Below are 14,427 nucleotides of genomic sequence, written 5' to 3'. Positions count from 1 at the left end.
AATCCAGTTAAGCAGAAATTCATAAAATATTTTGCATCTTTGGGGACTTTTTTAATTGCCACGAAATTAAATCATTTCACAGGGGTGGATAATGAGAACACAGAGTAGAACTGAATTTTCTGAACATCCAAAGTGATAGATCTATGGGGAACCCAGTAGCTCAAGAATTCCTAACTGGGACACTAAACATCTTTGTGCTGGGCACTCATGCAAATTAAGTCTATTTTCCTATTAAAGAGGCTTGGGTGTTTCATGAATGGTCTTCAGTTTGGATTCAGAGAACTTTTACTACTTGGATTGATAGCAATCTCCTCTGCAACGAGAAATAGGCAGTAACACACACCTGGGTGTGCATATTGCCTTTCTAAGCAGAAGATGTAGCTTTTGTACATTATCAGGGGATTAAAACAGGCCTGGAGCCATTCCAAAAGTGACACTATCAGAGGCAGAGGTGCTCACAAGGCCCCAGGAATTAACATAGAGACAGCCAAGAGCAACACTGCTGAGGCTCGGGGCTTTAAAGATGTTCACATCAAGCTTGGCTGGACAGTATTTGTCCAGTCTTGAGCCATGGCAGCACTACCACTAGTGCCAGTCAGTACTTTAAGCACCATGCTCAGCAACACAAATACTGACAGGAAACATTCTTGAAAAACCTTTCTGTTTCCAGGTGAAACCACTGCTGCAAGTCACCCGCCAAGAGGAAGAAATGCAGGCCAAGGACGAAGAACTACAAAAAACTAAGGAAAGACAACAAAAAGCAGAGAGTGAATTGAAGGAGCTTGAACAGAAACACTCACAGGTGATTTACAGCTCTGAGCCTCTGGAAAACACTAGCTGTTCTTTTACCATGTCTAGAAGCTGTTATAATAAAGGTGTCTCTCTCCTTTGCACTCACGTATTTCTTCGTAGCAATGGTCCAGAACAGGTCAGTGCAGAAAAGCTCCCAGTCACTTCAGTAAAGGCCCAACATCCACACAAAAATGTGTGGTAGAGCTGCCTGCCTGTACCCCAGGACTGTCCAGTGAAACAGCCAATTTGCACTCCAAGCCTTAACTTCCTCTCCATTTCATTTGTGCAGCTTGTTGAAGAGAAGAACCTCCTGGCAGAGCAGCTTCAGGCAGAAACTGAGCTGTATGCTGAGGCTGAGGAGATGAGAGTCCGTTTAGCTGCTAAGAAACAAGAGCTGGAAGAGATCCTGCATGAGATGGAAGCCAGAATTGAGGAGGAGGAGGAGCGCAGCCAGCAGCTGCAGGCAGAGAAGAAAAAAATGCAACAACAAATGCTGGTAAGGAAGGATAAGTGACAAATACAGACAATAACTTGGATGTCACTGACAAACAACAGAGACTGGCAAACCTCAGATCCTAGGACAGTGCTTGCTACACAACCCTCTGTAGGATATATGTCTGTGCCACTGAAGTAAGGACAACCAATTGATGCTCTTTCCTCCAGAGTTATCATTTTCCCCATCTCAATCTTAAATAATCTTTTCTCTAAAACATTATTTTAACAAATCTTTCATTCTATGTTGTCAAGTATTGCAGACTATCTAGTTCTTAATAAAAACAACAAAGTTTACAACATACAGTAATAAACATTAAGCCTTTCTTAAGAATTATATAAGTGGTATTTTATTTCCAGAATTCATGTTTTGTGGTTTTCTTTTTCCCCCCCTCAAAGGACCTTGAGGAACAGCTGGAAGAAGAAGAAGCTGCAAGGCAGAAACTGCAACTTGAAAAAGTAGCAGCAGATAGCAAGATAAAGAAAATGGAAGATGATATTCTGATAATGGAAGATCAGAATAACAAGCTAAGCAAAGTAAGTGTTCTGAGTCCACTTTCTTACTCTGAAAGTAGTGAAAGTTGAGAGAAAACCTTCTCTTCTACTAGACCAACAGGAACACTCTTGACTGTCTAATCTCATGGATGTACAGTTACACCGGGCCATCAGTCCAGCCTATATCAAATGCATTTCTGATAATTTTTCAGTGCTCATTTAAACAATTCAAAATTGTTTAAAACTACTGTGTTTGAGATCTGCTGTAGCAAAAACATCTTCAAGCAAAATATCCACAGCAGTCAAGCACAATCAGTGGAAGAAATGTCTTCTTGTCCAAGAGCAGACTAAATAATTCTCTTGGTTTTCAACTAATTTCAACCAAACTTCATTATTAAAACTGGAAATAAGCATGTCTTCCAGTACTTTTGAAAAGGGAATGCTCCTGTGAACTGGGCCCTGTACTTAGCAGCCATCAGAGAGCACAAGATTCTAAGAGCAGCAGCTTAGAGAACATGGAAGTCATAGATACCATTCCATAGCTCCTCTGTAACTGAAAAATTGAAATCTATCACTACCATCTAAAGAAAGACAGCATAAAAGGACAGTCTCTTGGACAGTTTTGGTTGGCAAAGAGTTGATTTATGATCACCAATGACAGACACTTTTGCTAACAGAAGTATTTTATTTTTCTTAAGGAAAGAAAACTCCTTGAGGAAAGAATAAGTGATCTAACAACAAATCTTGCAGAAGAAGAAGAAAAAGCCAAAAATCTTACAAAGCTCAAGAACAAACATGAATCTATGATTTCAGAACTTGAAGGTAACATGAACAATAGTTTCTTGGGGGGGGTTGAGAATTTCTTCTTTTTCCTTGGCACAGAACAAAAACACCTAAACAGAATCTGGGGAGAACTTCTAAAAAATCTTTGTGGTGTTTTCCAAATTTTTTATGCTGAAGCCAATTTGGTGAGAATCACCAAATCCCCATGGTGCCAAACCACAGAAACCTTTTGTTTTTTACATACAAAAAAGTAGAGAGAAAATTGAGGGGGGAAAAATGCTTATTTTGCAGAAAGATAAAGAAATGCTTCTTTAGGATGGCTAGAAATAAGGCATTGCAAGTTGCTCCAAAACACAGTGACTTGTAGCTAAATGTATGGCCACACTGGAGGTCAGAACCATTTTTTGCCTAAGTTTGTGGTCAGATTAAGGACTCCTGCCACTACCACAGTCCAGTGACCAAAATCCTTCCTTTCTCAGTGCGGCTGAAGAAGGAAGAGAAGAGCAGACAAGAACTGGACAAAGTTAAGAGGAAGCTGGAAGGGGAGGCAAATGATCTACACGAGCAGATTGCAGAGCTCCAGGCACAAATTGCTGACCTGAAGGCACAACTGGCCAAGAAGGAGGAAGAGCTGCAGGCTGCTCTGGCCAGGTACTCACTCCTGGGTCTGCACATGGTGGAAAGCCCAGGCTGGAACACATCTTGCCCCTTCCCAGACACTGAGAAGCTGCAGCCATGAATCTCATCTCTCAGTTCATCCCCTCCGTGTGCTTCTCCATTTTCCAAATGTCCTTTTGTGAAAAATAATTATGCTATTGCTTGTCCACAGACAAATAATTTATTTTATTAAATTACCTCCAGGTACCAATGAAAAATCCTCTTCCCATAAGCAAGGGCAGTGCTGTCAAGTATGATGAAATGTAACAGCCTACTTCATAGGCAACAGGCAAAAATTAAGAGTCTGACCTTGATCCACTCCAGAATATCAGTGGATTTTCTGTATAAATTTAAGAGGGAAAATACTCTACCAAAACTTGCTGAATCAACTGATCAGCATCTCCAGACATTGCATTCAGATAAAGTACAGCTGTCTGATCTTTTTTGCATCAGTTCCCCCTTTCTTTGGCACTTTCTTGCACAGAACCTATAAATCTTTAGTGTATACTTTCTCAAAGTGAAGTCATTATTACTTTTTTAATTTATAAGATGAAATGCTCTCTTTTCCAAAAGGCTTGAAGATGAAACTACTCAGAAGAACAATGCCCTAAAGAAGATCCGTGAATTGGAATCTGTAATTTCTGATCTCCAGGAAGACCTGGAGTCTGAAAGAGCTGCAAGAAACAAAGCAGAAAAACAAAAGAGAGACCTTGGTGAAGAGCTGGAGGCTCTTAAGACAGAGCTTGAGGATACTCTGGATACCACAGCCACCCAGCAGGAGCTCAGGTATGGAGATGTAGCACAAGGGGCAAAAAGAAATGTCACCAAGCTCAGTACAATACTGTCCACTGACTCTGCAGTAGGGCTGGAATGCTCTTATCCACTGCTGCTCCACTGATGTGTGTCACCTTCCAGAGCAAAGCGGGAGCAGGAGGTCACGGTGCTGAAGAGAGCTCTGGAGGAGGAGACTCGAACTCATGAAGCCCAGGTCCAGGAGATGAGGCAAAAGCACACTCAGGCTGTGGAAGAGCTCACAGAGCAGCTGGAACAATTTAAACGGGTAAACAGAAATCCATCTCACCGAAAACTATCTCCTAGAAAACATGGTTTCCTCTTATAGTTCACCTTTCTTCACTTCTTCACATACTTGTAGGCTAAAGCAAGCTTGGATAAGACCAAACAGTCACTGGAGAAAGACAATGCTGATCTGGCTAATGAAGTCAGGAGCCTGAATCAGGCCAAACAAGATGTGGAGCACAAAAAGAAGAAGCTGGAAGTGCAGTTGCAGGATTTACAGTCCAAATACACTGAGGGAGAGCGTGTTCGGACAGAACTCAATGAAAAAGTCCATAAATTACAGGTAGGAAGGAGTTTGATGTTTTGCTCTGACACTGTGGGACTGAGAAGTCCAGTTTATACTGTCCTGTTAGGGGATATCTAGAGGAATGATGGCCCTGCAGCCAAAATGCCCATTCTTTTTGTCCTTAAACTCCTACCTCAATTATCACACAATTAATCAACTACAACCATTCTATCTCCTGGAACTGAGAGCTTTTAGTCTCCCTGTACATGTTGCAGTCTGTAATGCCATCACTGATTCAGTGACCATGATGCAGAGCTGACAATTTTGTTCTGTTTGTTCATTTTTGGGTGGGGAGGAAAATTGACAGGAATGTGGCTTTTGGAAATGTATTAGACAGCTATTAAACACAGGTGCTCAGAAAAGATGACAATGAAAGGAGAATGCTCACTTATCTACAATTTTAAGCTGATGGATAAATAAGAAAATAAAATCAAAATGCATCAACTTCTGTCAAACTTGGGAAGAGGAAGGAAAATCCACCCAAAATCCCCATTCTCCTTTGCAATTCATTGTCAATAGTCATGAATATGACTAGTAATAAATACTACAGTAAACTAGACAAAAATGGCATTAGTTAAGATTTCAGACAAACCCAAGGAATCTAAAGTTTGAGGAAGATTACGAAGTTTTCCAAAATAACTGAGTTTATTCTCTGTGGTGTTTCACAGGTGGAGGTTGAAAACGTCACGAGTTTGCTCAACGAAGCAGAAAGTAAGAATATCAAATTGACCAAAGACGTGGCAGCCTTAGGATCTCAGCTACAAGATACACAGGTAAACTTGCATCCAAGAACAGCTCACCTACAATATTCATAAAATGCACTCTAAAAAGACCTAAACTAATGACTGTCTTGCCAATTGATGTGGTGACTGTAGGAGCTGCTTCAGGAAGAAACACGGCAGAAGCTAAATGTGTCCACCAAACTCCGCCAGTTGGAGGATGAAAAGAACAGTTTGCAGGAGCAGTTGGATGAAGAAGTAGAAGCAAAACAAAATCTGGAGAGACATATTTCAACACTGACAATACAGGTATCAGTGCCATAGTTAAATCGTTAGTTCGATCACTGAGAGTTTCGTTAGCAATTCCAGAGGATCTGTAGAATTATCCTGGCACAGCACACGGACCTTCAGGGAATTCGTGCTGTTAGCCCAGATGGTGCCAGCGGTGCCCCACAATGGAGGCAGCAGTCTCCCTGTCCTTTAAAGTGTCATCCCTAGGACAGATACAAATGCAAGGTAGCTCCACAGATAGTCTTGCACACAAGGCCTGTATGTGCATCCTAGGTCTGTGCTCTGCCTCATCGTATGAAGGCTGGGTGACAGGTAACTCGTCACCAGCTTCACACAAGTCAAACCAGGAAAGCACCAGGTCTTAGTTGTCTCCTGGCCAATTTTTGTCTCTCTGCCAAGTTTTGTTGTCACAGCTACAAAGATTTGTCTTCTGAACTCAAATTTCAGCTCTCTGACTCTAAGAAGAAGATACAGGAATTTACTAGCACAGTAGAATTCATGGAAGAAGGCAAAAAGAAACTTCAGAAGGAAATTGAAAGTCTCACACAACAGTTTGAAGAAAAGGCTGCTTCTTATGACAAACTGGAAAAAACCAAGAACAGACTCCAGCAGGAGCTGGATGACCTGGTGGTAGACTTAGACAACCAGCGTCAGCTGGTCTCCAACCTGGAGAAGAAACAGAAGAAGTTTGATCAGGTATGGACTTAAGATTCTCCCTTGCTGTGTTATCACCTGTCTGGAACTCACAGAGTGTCCACTGGGATAAAGGGACAAAAAAATTGACTAAAATGTAATTATACAAACACTGGTTAATTTTGTATTTATATGCCTTTATCAAAAGTAGAGATTCTACCCTGTCATTAACTACTGACAATACAGCTGCAATAGAAAAACCCTGTTACTAATGATTTCCTATATTGACACTACCTTTCTACAGATGCTAGCTGAAGAGAAGAACATCTCCTCAAAATATGCAGATGAAAGGGACAGAGCAGAAGCTGAAGCTAGAGAAAAGGAAACAAAGGCTTTGTCATTGGCTCGAGCGCTTGAAGAGGCTTTGGAAGCCAAAGAAGAACTGGAGAGAACGAACAAAATGTTGAAAGCTGAAATGGAAGATCTTGTTAGTTCCAAAGACGATGTTGGCAAGAATGTAAGTTTTGGCCTTAGAACAATCTCCACAACAATAACTTAGAATAGCAGCTAAAAAAAGAGATCATTGTTTTCAGTGTGGGAAATTCTCTGCAGCACACAAATCTATTCAGCAAGATCAGATATTTCATACGGAATTCAAAAGTTATTCCATTTGTGTCCAAACTTTCAAGCGACTTGGCAAAGTAACTGTAAGCTATGTTTATTTTTAACATAACTTCAAGCATGAAGAAGATTCTAATTGATTTCTAAGACTGGAAAAACATTAAAGAGATTCTAAATAATGTAACTGGTTTATTACACTTCTTTGAAATTGTAAACTCTGCAAATCTTATTTTATTAGTTCTATTTGACTTTGCCACCTGCCTTATATTTACTTATATAACTGCCAAATTTCCATTTATGCACTGCCAATTACTTCTTTTATTACAGGGATGTGATTATATTACTTCTAATACTAAATAAATTAAATTATGATATTTGACTAGATTAGAAATGAAAGATTGGGATAAAGAGAATCTCATGTTATTTTAAGACAGTTTTGCAAGTGTACAAAATAAAGCTAATTTACCATTTTCAGTGTAAATTATTTCCACAGCTGCTGGTTCAAATGTGGCCTATACTGCAGGTGTACTGTGTATAACTAGAATTATTTTTATTTCTCGTAACAAGTCTATTAAATTCTCATTGCTTGAAAGGTCCATGAATTGGAGAAATCTAAACGGACCCTTGAACAGCAAGTAGAAGAGATGAAGACACAATTAGAAGAGCTAGAGGATGAGCTACAAGCTGCTGAAGATGCCAAACTCAGGTTGGAAGTTAACATGCAGGCCCTGAAAGGCCAGTTTGAAAGAGATTTACAAGCCAGAGATGAACAGAATGAGGAGAAGAGAAGACAACTCCTCAGACAGGTACCATTCTCTACTATTGCCTTTGTAAATATCTAACCAAGTCAGTTGAAAGGCCCCAACCTAATGCCATTATTACAAGCACCTCACTAACTATAATGAGAAAAAAGCATTACATTGCCTTGTACTTGGTGATTTAAAAAGAAAAACAGTAATAAGAAGAAAATAAAAGGGTTATTGACAGGGTTATTGTACTGTAAAAGGCAGGGGGGTTTCCCTGTTTCAGTAGGGGATGCACAGTTACCAATAAATCTACAACCAATACAGTATAAAACATACGAATTACTATTTCTTACACAGTCAGGATCACCTTCCCTGTATTCTCAGTGCAAGTGAAAAAAGACAACTTCTGATATATCTGTCTTCCCAAGGTACACTGAATGCATACAAAAGCATTGGAGATGAAAACAGACAGGATAAAACTTATTCTTGTAACACACGTATTTCCACAAATACAGAACCCAAATTGCTGAGTTCTTTCAAAAACCTTTAATTTTGGGACAAAATGGAAATCTATTCTATCTGCCAGGGAAATCACAGAGATATGGGGTCTGTATACACTATTCAGACCTACACAGTGTTTAAGAGTGCCCAAGGACTTTCCTAGACTGAACTTGTTTTCCTTAATGATCAGCTCCATGAATACGAAACGGAACTGGAAGATGAGCGGAAACAACGTGCCCTGGCAGCTGCTGCCAAAAAGAAGCTGGAGATGGATGTTAAAGACCTGGAGAGCCAGGCTGACTCTGCCAATAAAGGTCGGGAAGAAGCCATCAAACAACTTCGCAAATTACAGGTATGTAACGCCAAAAATACAGCTTTTCCCACTGCTGTGTCCTGCACAGCCACAATACAAAAGTTAGGTGACATTTGTGAACTTGATGCCCATTACAAATGATTGGTCAGAGGGAGAATTTTAACTAGACTCCCACATTCAAATATCAGTATTTTAATGCTAAGTTTGAATGACAGTGGAAAAATTCACAGGGCAAATGATTAAAATCTTAAATTTCATCATGGTAGAGATCTTCCAGAATTCTCTAGTCAACACGCATCTGCTGCTGACTTACTCACAAGGAGGAAAACAAAGATTCACATCAAGAGAAAGGACTATAAGATAAAATCTATTACAGGGCTTCAATCCAGATTCTAACACTTTACTCAAGAGCATAAAAGACTGTTCAGAAATCAGGTTTTCTCTGAATTAGCATGTTCCTGTTTATACTTTAAATCTCCCTATCAACCTTTGTGTCACATGTTAACAACTAAACAACAAAAATTTTCTTAATCAGAAAGATTAAGATTGTACATGTACTCAAATATCCAGAGGAAATATGGACAACAGGCATTACAAAAGATGCAGTGTTCAAGTGGAAGCATTGCCCTCCTTGGAACAGCATTTCAGATCTTTCCAACATGTGCTACCTGATCTCTGCAGAAAATACAACTTAAGCAGCATTATGACTATGTAAATGTGTACGTGTTCTGTTCCATCCACATTTCTTCCTACTGAAATTATAACAAATTTGTTATTCCTTTCAACAAGGCTCAGATGAAGGACTACCAACGAGAGCTGGATGATGCACGGGCTGCCAGAGAAGAAATATTCGCTACAGCCAGAGAAAATGAGAAGAAAGCAAAGAGCCTGGAAGCAGAACTCATGCAGCTTCAGGAGGTAAAGTGGGAAACCTACAGCAGAAAGGAGACTATATATGACCTTCAGTAGCAAAACAAACTGCAGTGAAGTAATCTAACAGCTCTTAGGGACTGAATTTGTAACAAGTTCCATGTGCTCCATGCACTCCACTAAAGCTGTTGGATCTCCATCTGAGCGTAGTCAGATTGAACTGAAAAAAAATCACCTTGGAAGAAGGTACAGAACACCGGCCTTAAAGGGAAATGAACTGTTCGATCCACCACAAATTGTTTTCAATAGCAATAAATTCTTCAGGGCTTAGTGCTATTATTCCTACCTGTATTAAATGGCAATCTTGTGACTAAAACAAATAAAACAGAAACCAGCTGACAGGCTGGATAAAGTGTATTTCATTGTACTTCCCAAGATTTATGATATGACAAGAATTTATTCTGTTAACAAGACAAGCCATCTCATACCGGCTTTAGAAAGTTTACAGTCCTCTGAATCATGCTATAACCATTTCACCATTTACTCATTTCTTTACTATGCTGCTTTTTCCATTTTTATAGGACCTGGCTGCTGCAGAAAGAGCTCGCAAACAAGCAGACCAGGAGAAAGAAGAGATGGCAGAGGAACTTGCAAGCGCTGCCTCTGGAAGGTAGGAATACATCAAATTACACACAAGGCTCTGAACATGCTACTAATGCTGCCAAGCCATCTGGTCTCGACAACACAACATGCATACATATGACTACTTTCACTGAAATATCTAGTTCCCTTTCTGAATTTTTGGCAGTTCATAATGCATTCACAACATATGGTCAGAGCCATAACTACTCACCTTTTAAATTTAAACTTCCAGGACAAGCCTTCAGGATGAGAAACGGCGCCTGGAGGCAAGAATTGCCCAACTGGAGGAAGAGCTGGAAGAGGAGCAAAGCAACATAGAGGCAATGGGTGACCGCATGAGGAAAGCGGTACAGCAGGTAGAGCTCATTCCAGCACACAGCACTTTCTGTTCGTATTCCAGAAAAAGCTACTTGTGGTTCTGAGTATCTGGAGAATTGCCATCCCAAATTGCCACCTGTCATTTCTCTGAAAGCATGCAACACTTCTGCAAGCATGCAACACTTCTGACAGCATCCCTTCCCACCTTGCAGGCAGAGCAGCTGAACAATGAGCTGGCAACAGAGCGCTCAACTGCACAGAAGAACGAAAATGCTCGGCAGCAACTGGAGAGGCAGAACAAAGAGCTAAAGAGTAAGCTGCAGGAGATGGAGGGAGCTGTGAAGAACAAATTCAAAGCTACAATTGCTGCTCTGGAGGCCAAAATTGCTTCTCTCGAAGAGCAATTGGAACAGGAAGCCAGGTACTGGGCTCCCAGAGGGCACAGCTCTCCATTTATTGTTCCAGTTAATGAGAGAGAAAAATAAACAAAGGCAAGCAGGATTTCTGTCTTCAGGCTTTCAGAGCCACTAAGACTCAGTAAAGTCTCATTCCCACTTAACGTTTCTGAGATATATGACATTTAACTGGAGTTGCTACAGTTTCTGATTAAGACCCATTTTATTGCTGAAAAGTTCTACTGGTACCAAAGGCAAGGATCTGCTCCCCTATTTTAGAGTAACTGCCATATGACTCTGCCAGGTTAATTGCCAGAACACATTGTGGCACTTGTTGGATTATTCTTTGAGGAAATAACCTTGTGTTTCAGAACACATCTCCTGGAGCACCTCTAGCATACAGCAGAGACATATATTTGGTTTTGTTTTCATCAGAAGAACAGGGCCTTTAAGTTTTTCTTAGAATTCACCTGTTAAATTCAGTAAGACCTTTAACAAATGGGTCCTTGGTGCCAGTTTCATGAGCCACAAGCCCGAGGCAGGTGTAGAGTACAGAGCTTCCACATCACCAAACGCTGCACTGTCATTGCAGAGAGAAGCAGGCAGCAGCCAAGACACTGCGCCAGAAGGACAAGAAGCTGAAGGATGCACTGCTGCAGGTGGAGGACGAGAGGAAGCAAGCAGAGCAGTACAAAGATCAGGTACAGACTGTGTCAACAAGGGTCTCGGTCAAGGGCACAGGAGTTTTCAGGTTTTGCTCTAAGAAAGGAGAATTCCATGTTCTGCCTCAAGCAAATGCCCTTCTAGAAAGCAGACTCTATGTTTGGATTATATGCTGGGAGAGCTATACAGTCCATTACTAAAAGATGGGACAACATAATTCTTTCATGCTATACCAAGTGCCAAAGCACAAGTCCTTGTCAATCCGCTAGCTGCAACAGTCTGACTGCACTGCAATATACAGCACTGTCCACAACACCCTTGGTGCCATATGAATAGAGATCCTGAACACATTTTATATTAAAATTTTAGCTCTATCTAATGCATATCCATCTGCAGAGGTAGGACTGTGCAGCAAAAGAAACAACAAGGTTATGTCTGAATACAGTAGCTATCAGCAAAATAAAGTCCCACAAAGCAAAGTTGTTTTCAGGCTATAAGCTTCCAAACTTTGATTTGGGTCACGTTTCAGTACAACTCTCAGTAGAAGCAAAAATTAAAATGAGGAATGTAAAGCTATTAGATCTGTTTTAAATGAAAGCATTACTCTAAAATTTCCCTTTAGGCTGAGAAGGGCAACACACGGCTCAAGCAGCTGAAGAGGCAGCTGGAGGAGGCTGAGGAGGAGTCCCAGCGCATCAACGCAAACCGCAGGAAGCTGCAGAGGGAGCTGGATGAAGCTACTGAGAGCAACGAAGCCCTGGGCCGTGAGGTTGCAGCACTAAAGAGCAAGCTCAGGTAGAGTCCCCTTGTTTGGGATAGCCCTTCCCACTCACTGACAGCCTTGAAATTTAGAACTGAACTACAAAAGTGGGAAAAAATCTGTCAGGTAAAGAACAGACACTGATAATGCTGCGAAGTTACTCGCTCCTTGTGTTCGCTTGGCACTCAGAACAAAAGGCCGAAGTCAGGAGTGAAGTGCATTTCATAGACTGCAGCAGCCTCAGGATTTCAGCTGAGATGAACTGTGATAACATGGCACAGACCTTACTCTTCTCTAACCAAAATCCTTTTGGCTTAAATTGGAACAGAATTAGGCTTTGTTGCTTTGGAAAACACCCCTTATATAATGGCTGTATCTATTTGTACAGAAGCAGTCACGAAAGGGTAGAAATGCTTGTGCTTTTCACACTTTCACACATGCACAACTCACACGTAAGGACTGTGAACAGTCTTGGACATCACAGGCAGTAAAAGGAAAAGCACATTACATTATTCTTATTCCAAAGCCTCTTTGGACTTCACCACTATGGGATTCAGTGTCATCAGTCCAAGGAAAAGATTAAAACACCCCTTTGCATTTTCTTTTTAAAACTGTGTGGAAAAAGATAAAGCTGTGATCAGTCAGCTATATCTCTGAGTTCTGCACTCCTGGGTTTGAAAACATGAGCTCACTGAAATAAAGAGGCTGACTTGAGTTATAAAGAAATTGCTCTATCTGCATCACTATACCATAACATTTCACCTTCTGCCTAAGAACAACAGTATGTCAGACACAAAAAGAAGCACCTGTCTAGTTGTGTTCTCAAAGTAGTTTGCCAGGGTGTTTACCAGTAACATGCTTCAGTGTTACTGGATGTGGATTCCCTTCAAAGTGAAGAGTTATGGATGTGGCAGCCTTTTCCATTATCTTGGGTAGTACATGCTCCTGGCTGCTTTATGAAGCAGTGGCTGTGTCCAGCCCTTTTACATAGAACACCATAAGGCTCATTTTTGTTTTATCTAAATGTAATGTTTAATTTGTTTAATTATTTAAAAGTAATTACCTACCTCTGACCATGACCATGTGCCTAGTATAACTGCCCAGGACTCTTTATCTCTGTTTCAGAGGGACACAGGAACCTTCGCATGACTAAGCAGGTACCATGCCTTCAACTTTGCAGCTAGCTTGTATTGCACAAATATCCATTTTCTTTGGTCCTGGTTAAAATTATGTGAGGTTTCTGCAAACTGTGAAGGCTTGGATATCTTGGCATTAATCTGTTTTATCAAAAAAGACAAATATTACAATAATCTAGCTACCATCAGCTGTTCATCAGTGATACATCTTTCTGACAAGTAGGTTACGTACTGACGTAGACTTACCAACATTGCATTCTCACAAGCTCTACCAACAGAGTACCTAATTAAATACTCTGACTTTTCTGCATGAATTATTTTTTTGCCCATCATCTTTGTGCACTGCCACGAAGAGTAAATTTTTTTCAAATAAAATACACCATTGATTAGTAAAATTGATTAAAAGGACTAATGAATATTGAGTGTCACAGCATGTCATTAGAATTTCACAGTATTTCCTGTGCCTACTGTAATGCTGACCTAAGGTAAGAGCCCATCTAATTCACCTGAGATTTGGGAAGCCTTACTTGCATGTGATTTATCACACACCACAAAATCACAGACAAAAGAATGCCTTTCATTACATAGCACTCTGTACCTGTATTGCTTACAAAGAGTTATTACTGAGGCTTTTAGAGCTATTTTACAGACATTACATTGCTTGTTTACTGTTATTAAAACACAGAGCACGGACACAGAAATGAAAGCTGACACTGTAACCTAGCACAGCATTGTTATACTTATTAGCACATTCTCTGGAGATAGGAATAATACCTGCACTGCAAAAATTAAAGAGCTATTGCCTTGTAATATTTGTATATATTCTGTTTTACATAGGCGGGATTTTGCTGTCAATACACAAATATTTAAAGATGATGTCTTGTCCTTGCATGTGCCTTTTAGTCAGCCTAGTATTTCCAGTCAGACTGTTACTCAAGCACTACTCCAGTAACACTTGTTCAAAGGCAGATTATATACAGAGGTGCTAAGCAAAAACTAATGCTGAAGGCTTGTCCCAGATACACACTTTATTCTAAAGATACAAATGCTAATGACCACATGAATATTACCAAATGCATAAATTTGTTTAAGAGGAACAGATATAAACAAAAAGTGTTTATCCGCAGGGCCAATACCAGTTTAAAGAACTGGTAAGTTTATGCATACTGCAACAGTTTGTTAATAAGTAAGTTAGTGGGTGATAAGGAGTTCACTTTGTAGCCAAAACTGTAGTGCA

The 14,427-nt window shown here is 40.4% G+C and overlaps 1 protein-coding gene across 4 annotated transcripts in view; it reads left to right on the top strand.

Moving 5' to 3' along the window:
* The window catches only part of MYH11 (myosin heavy chain 11), a 55,630-nt gene that overhangs the window by 38,897 nt on the left and 2,306 nt on the right, over window positions 1-14,427 (top strand). For 2 of the 4 annotated variants that reach the window (XM_042037161.1, XM_042037160.1), the window contains 20 exons: window positions 671-802; window positions 1,082-1,288; window positions 1,684-1,821; window positions 2,478-2,601; window positions 3,042-3,213; window positions 3,793-4,005; window positions 4,135-4,279; window positions 4,373-4,579; window positions 5,251-5,355; window positions 5,458-5,610; window positions 6,040-6,288; window positions 6,530-6,742; window positions 7,440-7,652; window positions 8,284-8,445; window positions 9,196-9,324; window positions 9,858-9,946; window positions 10,151-10,274; window positions 10,449-10,657; window positions 11,224-11,332; window positions 11,917-12,089. In XM_042037161.1, the coding sequence (XP_041893095.1) occupies window positions 671-802; window positions 1,082-1,288; window positions 1,684-1,821; window positions 2,478-2,601; window positions 3,042-3,213; window positions 3,793-4,005; window positions 4,135-4,279; window positions 4,373-4,579; window positions 5,251-5,355; window positions 5,458-5,610; window positions 6,040-6,288; window positions 6,530-6,742; window positions 7,440-7,652; window positions 8,284-8,445; window positions 9,196-9,324; window positions 9,858-9,946; window positions 10,151-10,274; window positions 10,449-10,657; window positions 11,224-11,332; window positions 11,917-12,089 (3,266 nt within the window). Of the gene's footprint in view, window positions 1-670; window positions 803-1,081; window positions 1,289-1,683; window positions 1,822-2,477; window positions 2,602-3,041; window positions 3,214-3,792; window positions 4,006-4,134; window positions 4,280-4,372; window positions 4,580-5,250; window positions 5,356-5,457; window positions 5,611-6,039; window positions 6,289-6,529; window positions 6,743-7,439; window positions 7,653-8,283; window positions 8,446-9,195; window positions 9,325-9,857; window positions 9,947-10,150; window positions 10,275-10,448; window positions 10,658-11,223; window positions 11,333-11,916; window positions 12,090-13,179; window positions 13,212-14,427 lie in introns of all 4 variants that reach the window. The other 2 variants (XM_042037162.1, XM_042037163.1) reach the window with 2 other exon arrangements.

This window comes from Corvus kubaryi, unplaced genomic scaffold, assembly GCF_017639235.1.
Source record: "Corvus kubaryi isolate FWS band 111438036 unplaced genomic scaffold, C.kubaryi_AGA036_p1.0 37387, whole genome shotgun sequence".
NCBI classification, from domain to species: Eukaryota; Metazoa; Chordata; class Aves; order Passeriformes; family Corvidae; genus Corvus; species Corvus kubaryi.
The sequence above is the reverse complement of the archived record's forward strand: the minus strand, read 5'-3'. Positions and strand labels throughout refer to the sequence as shown.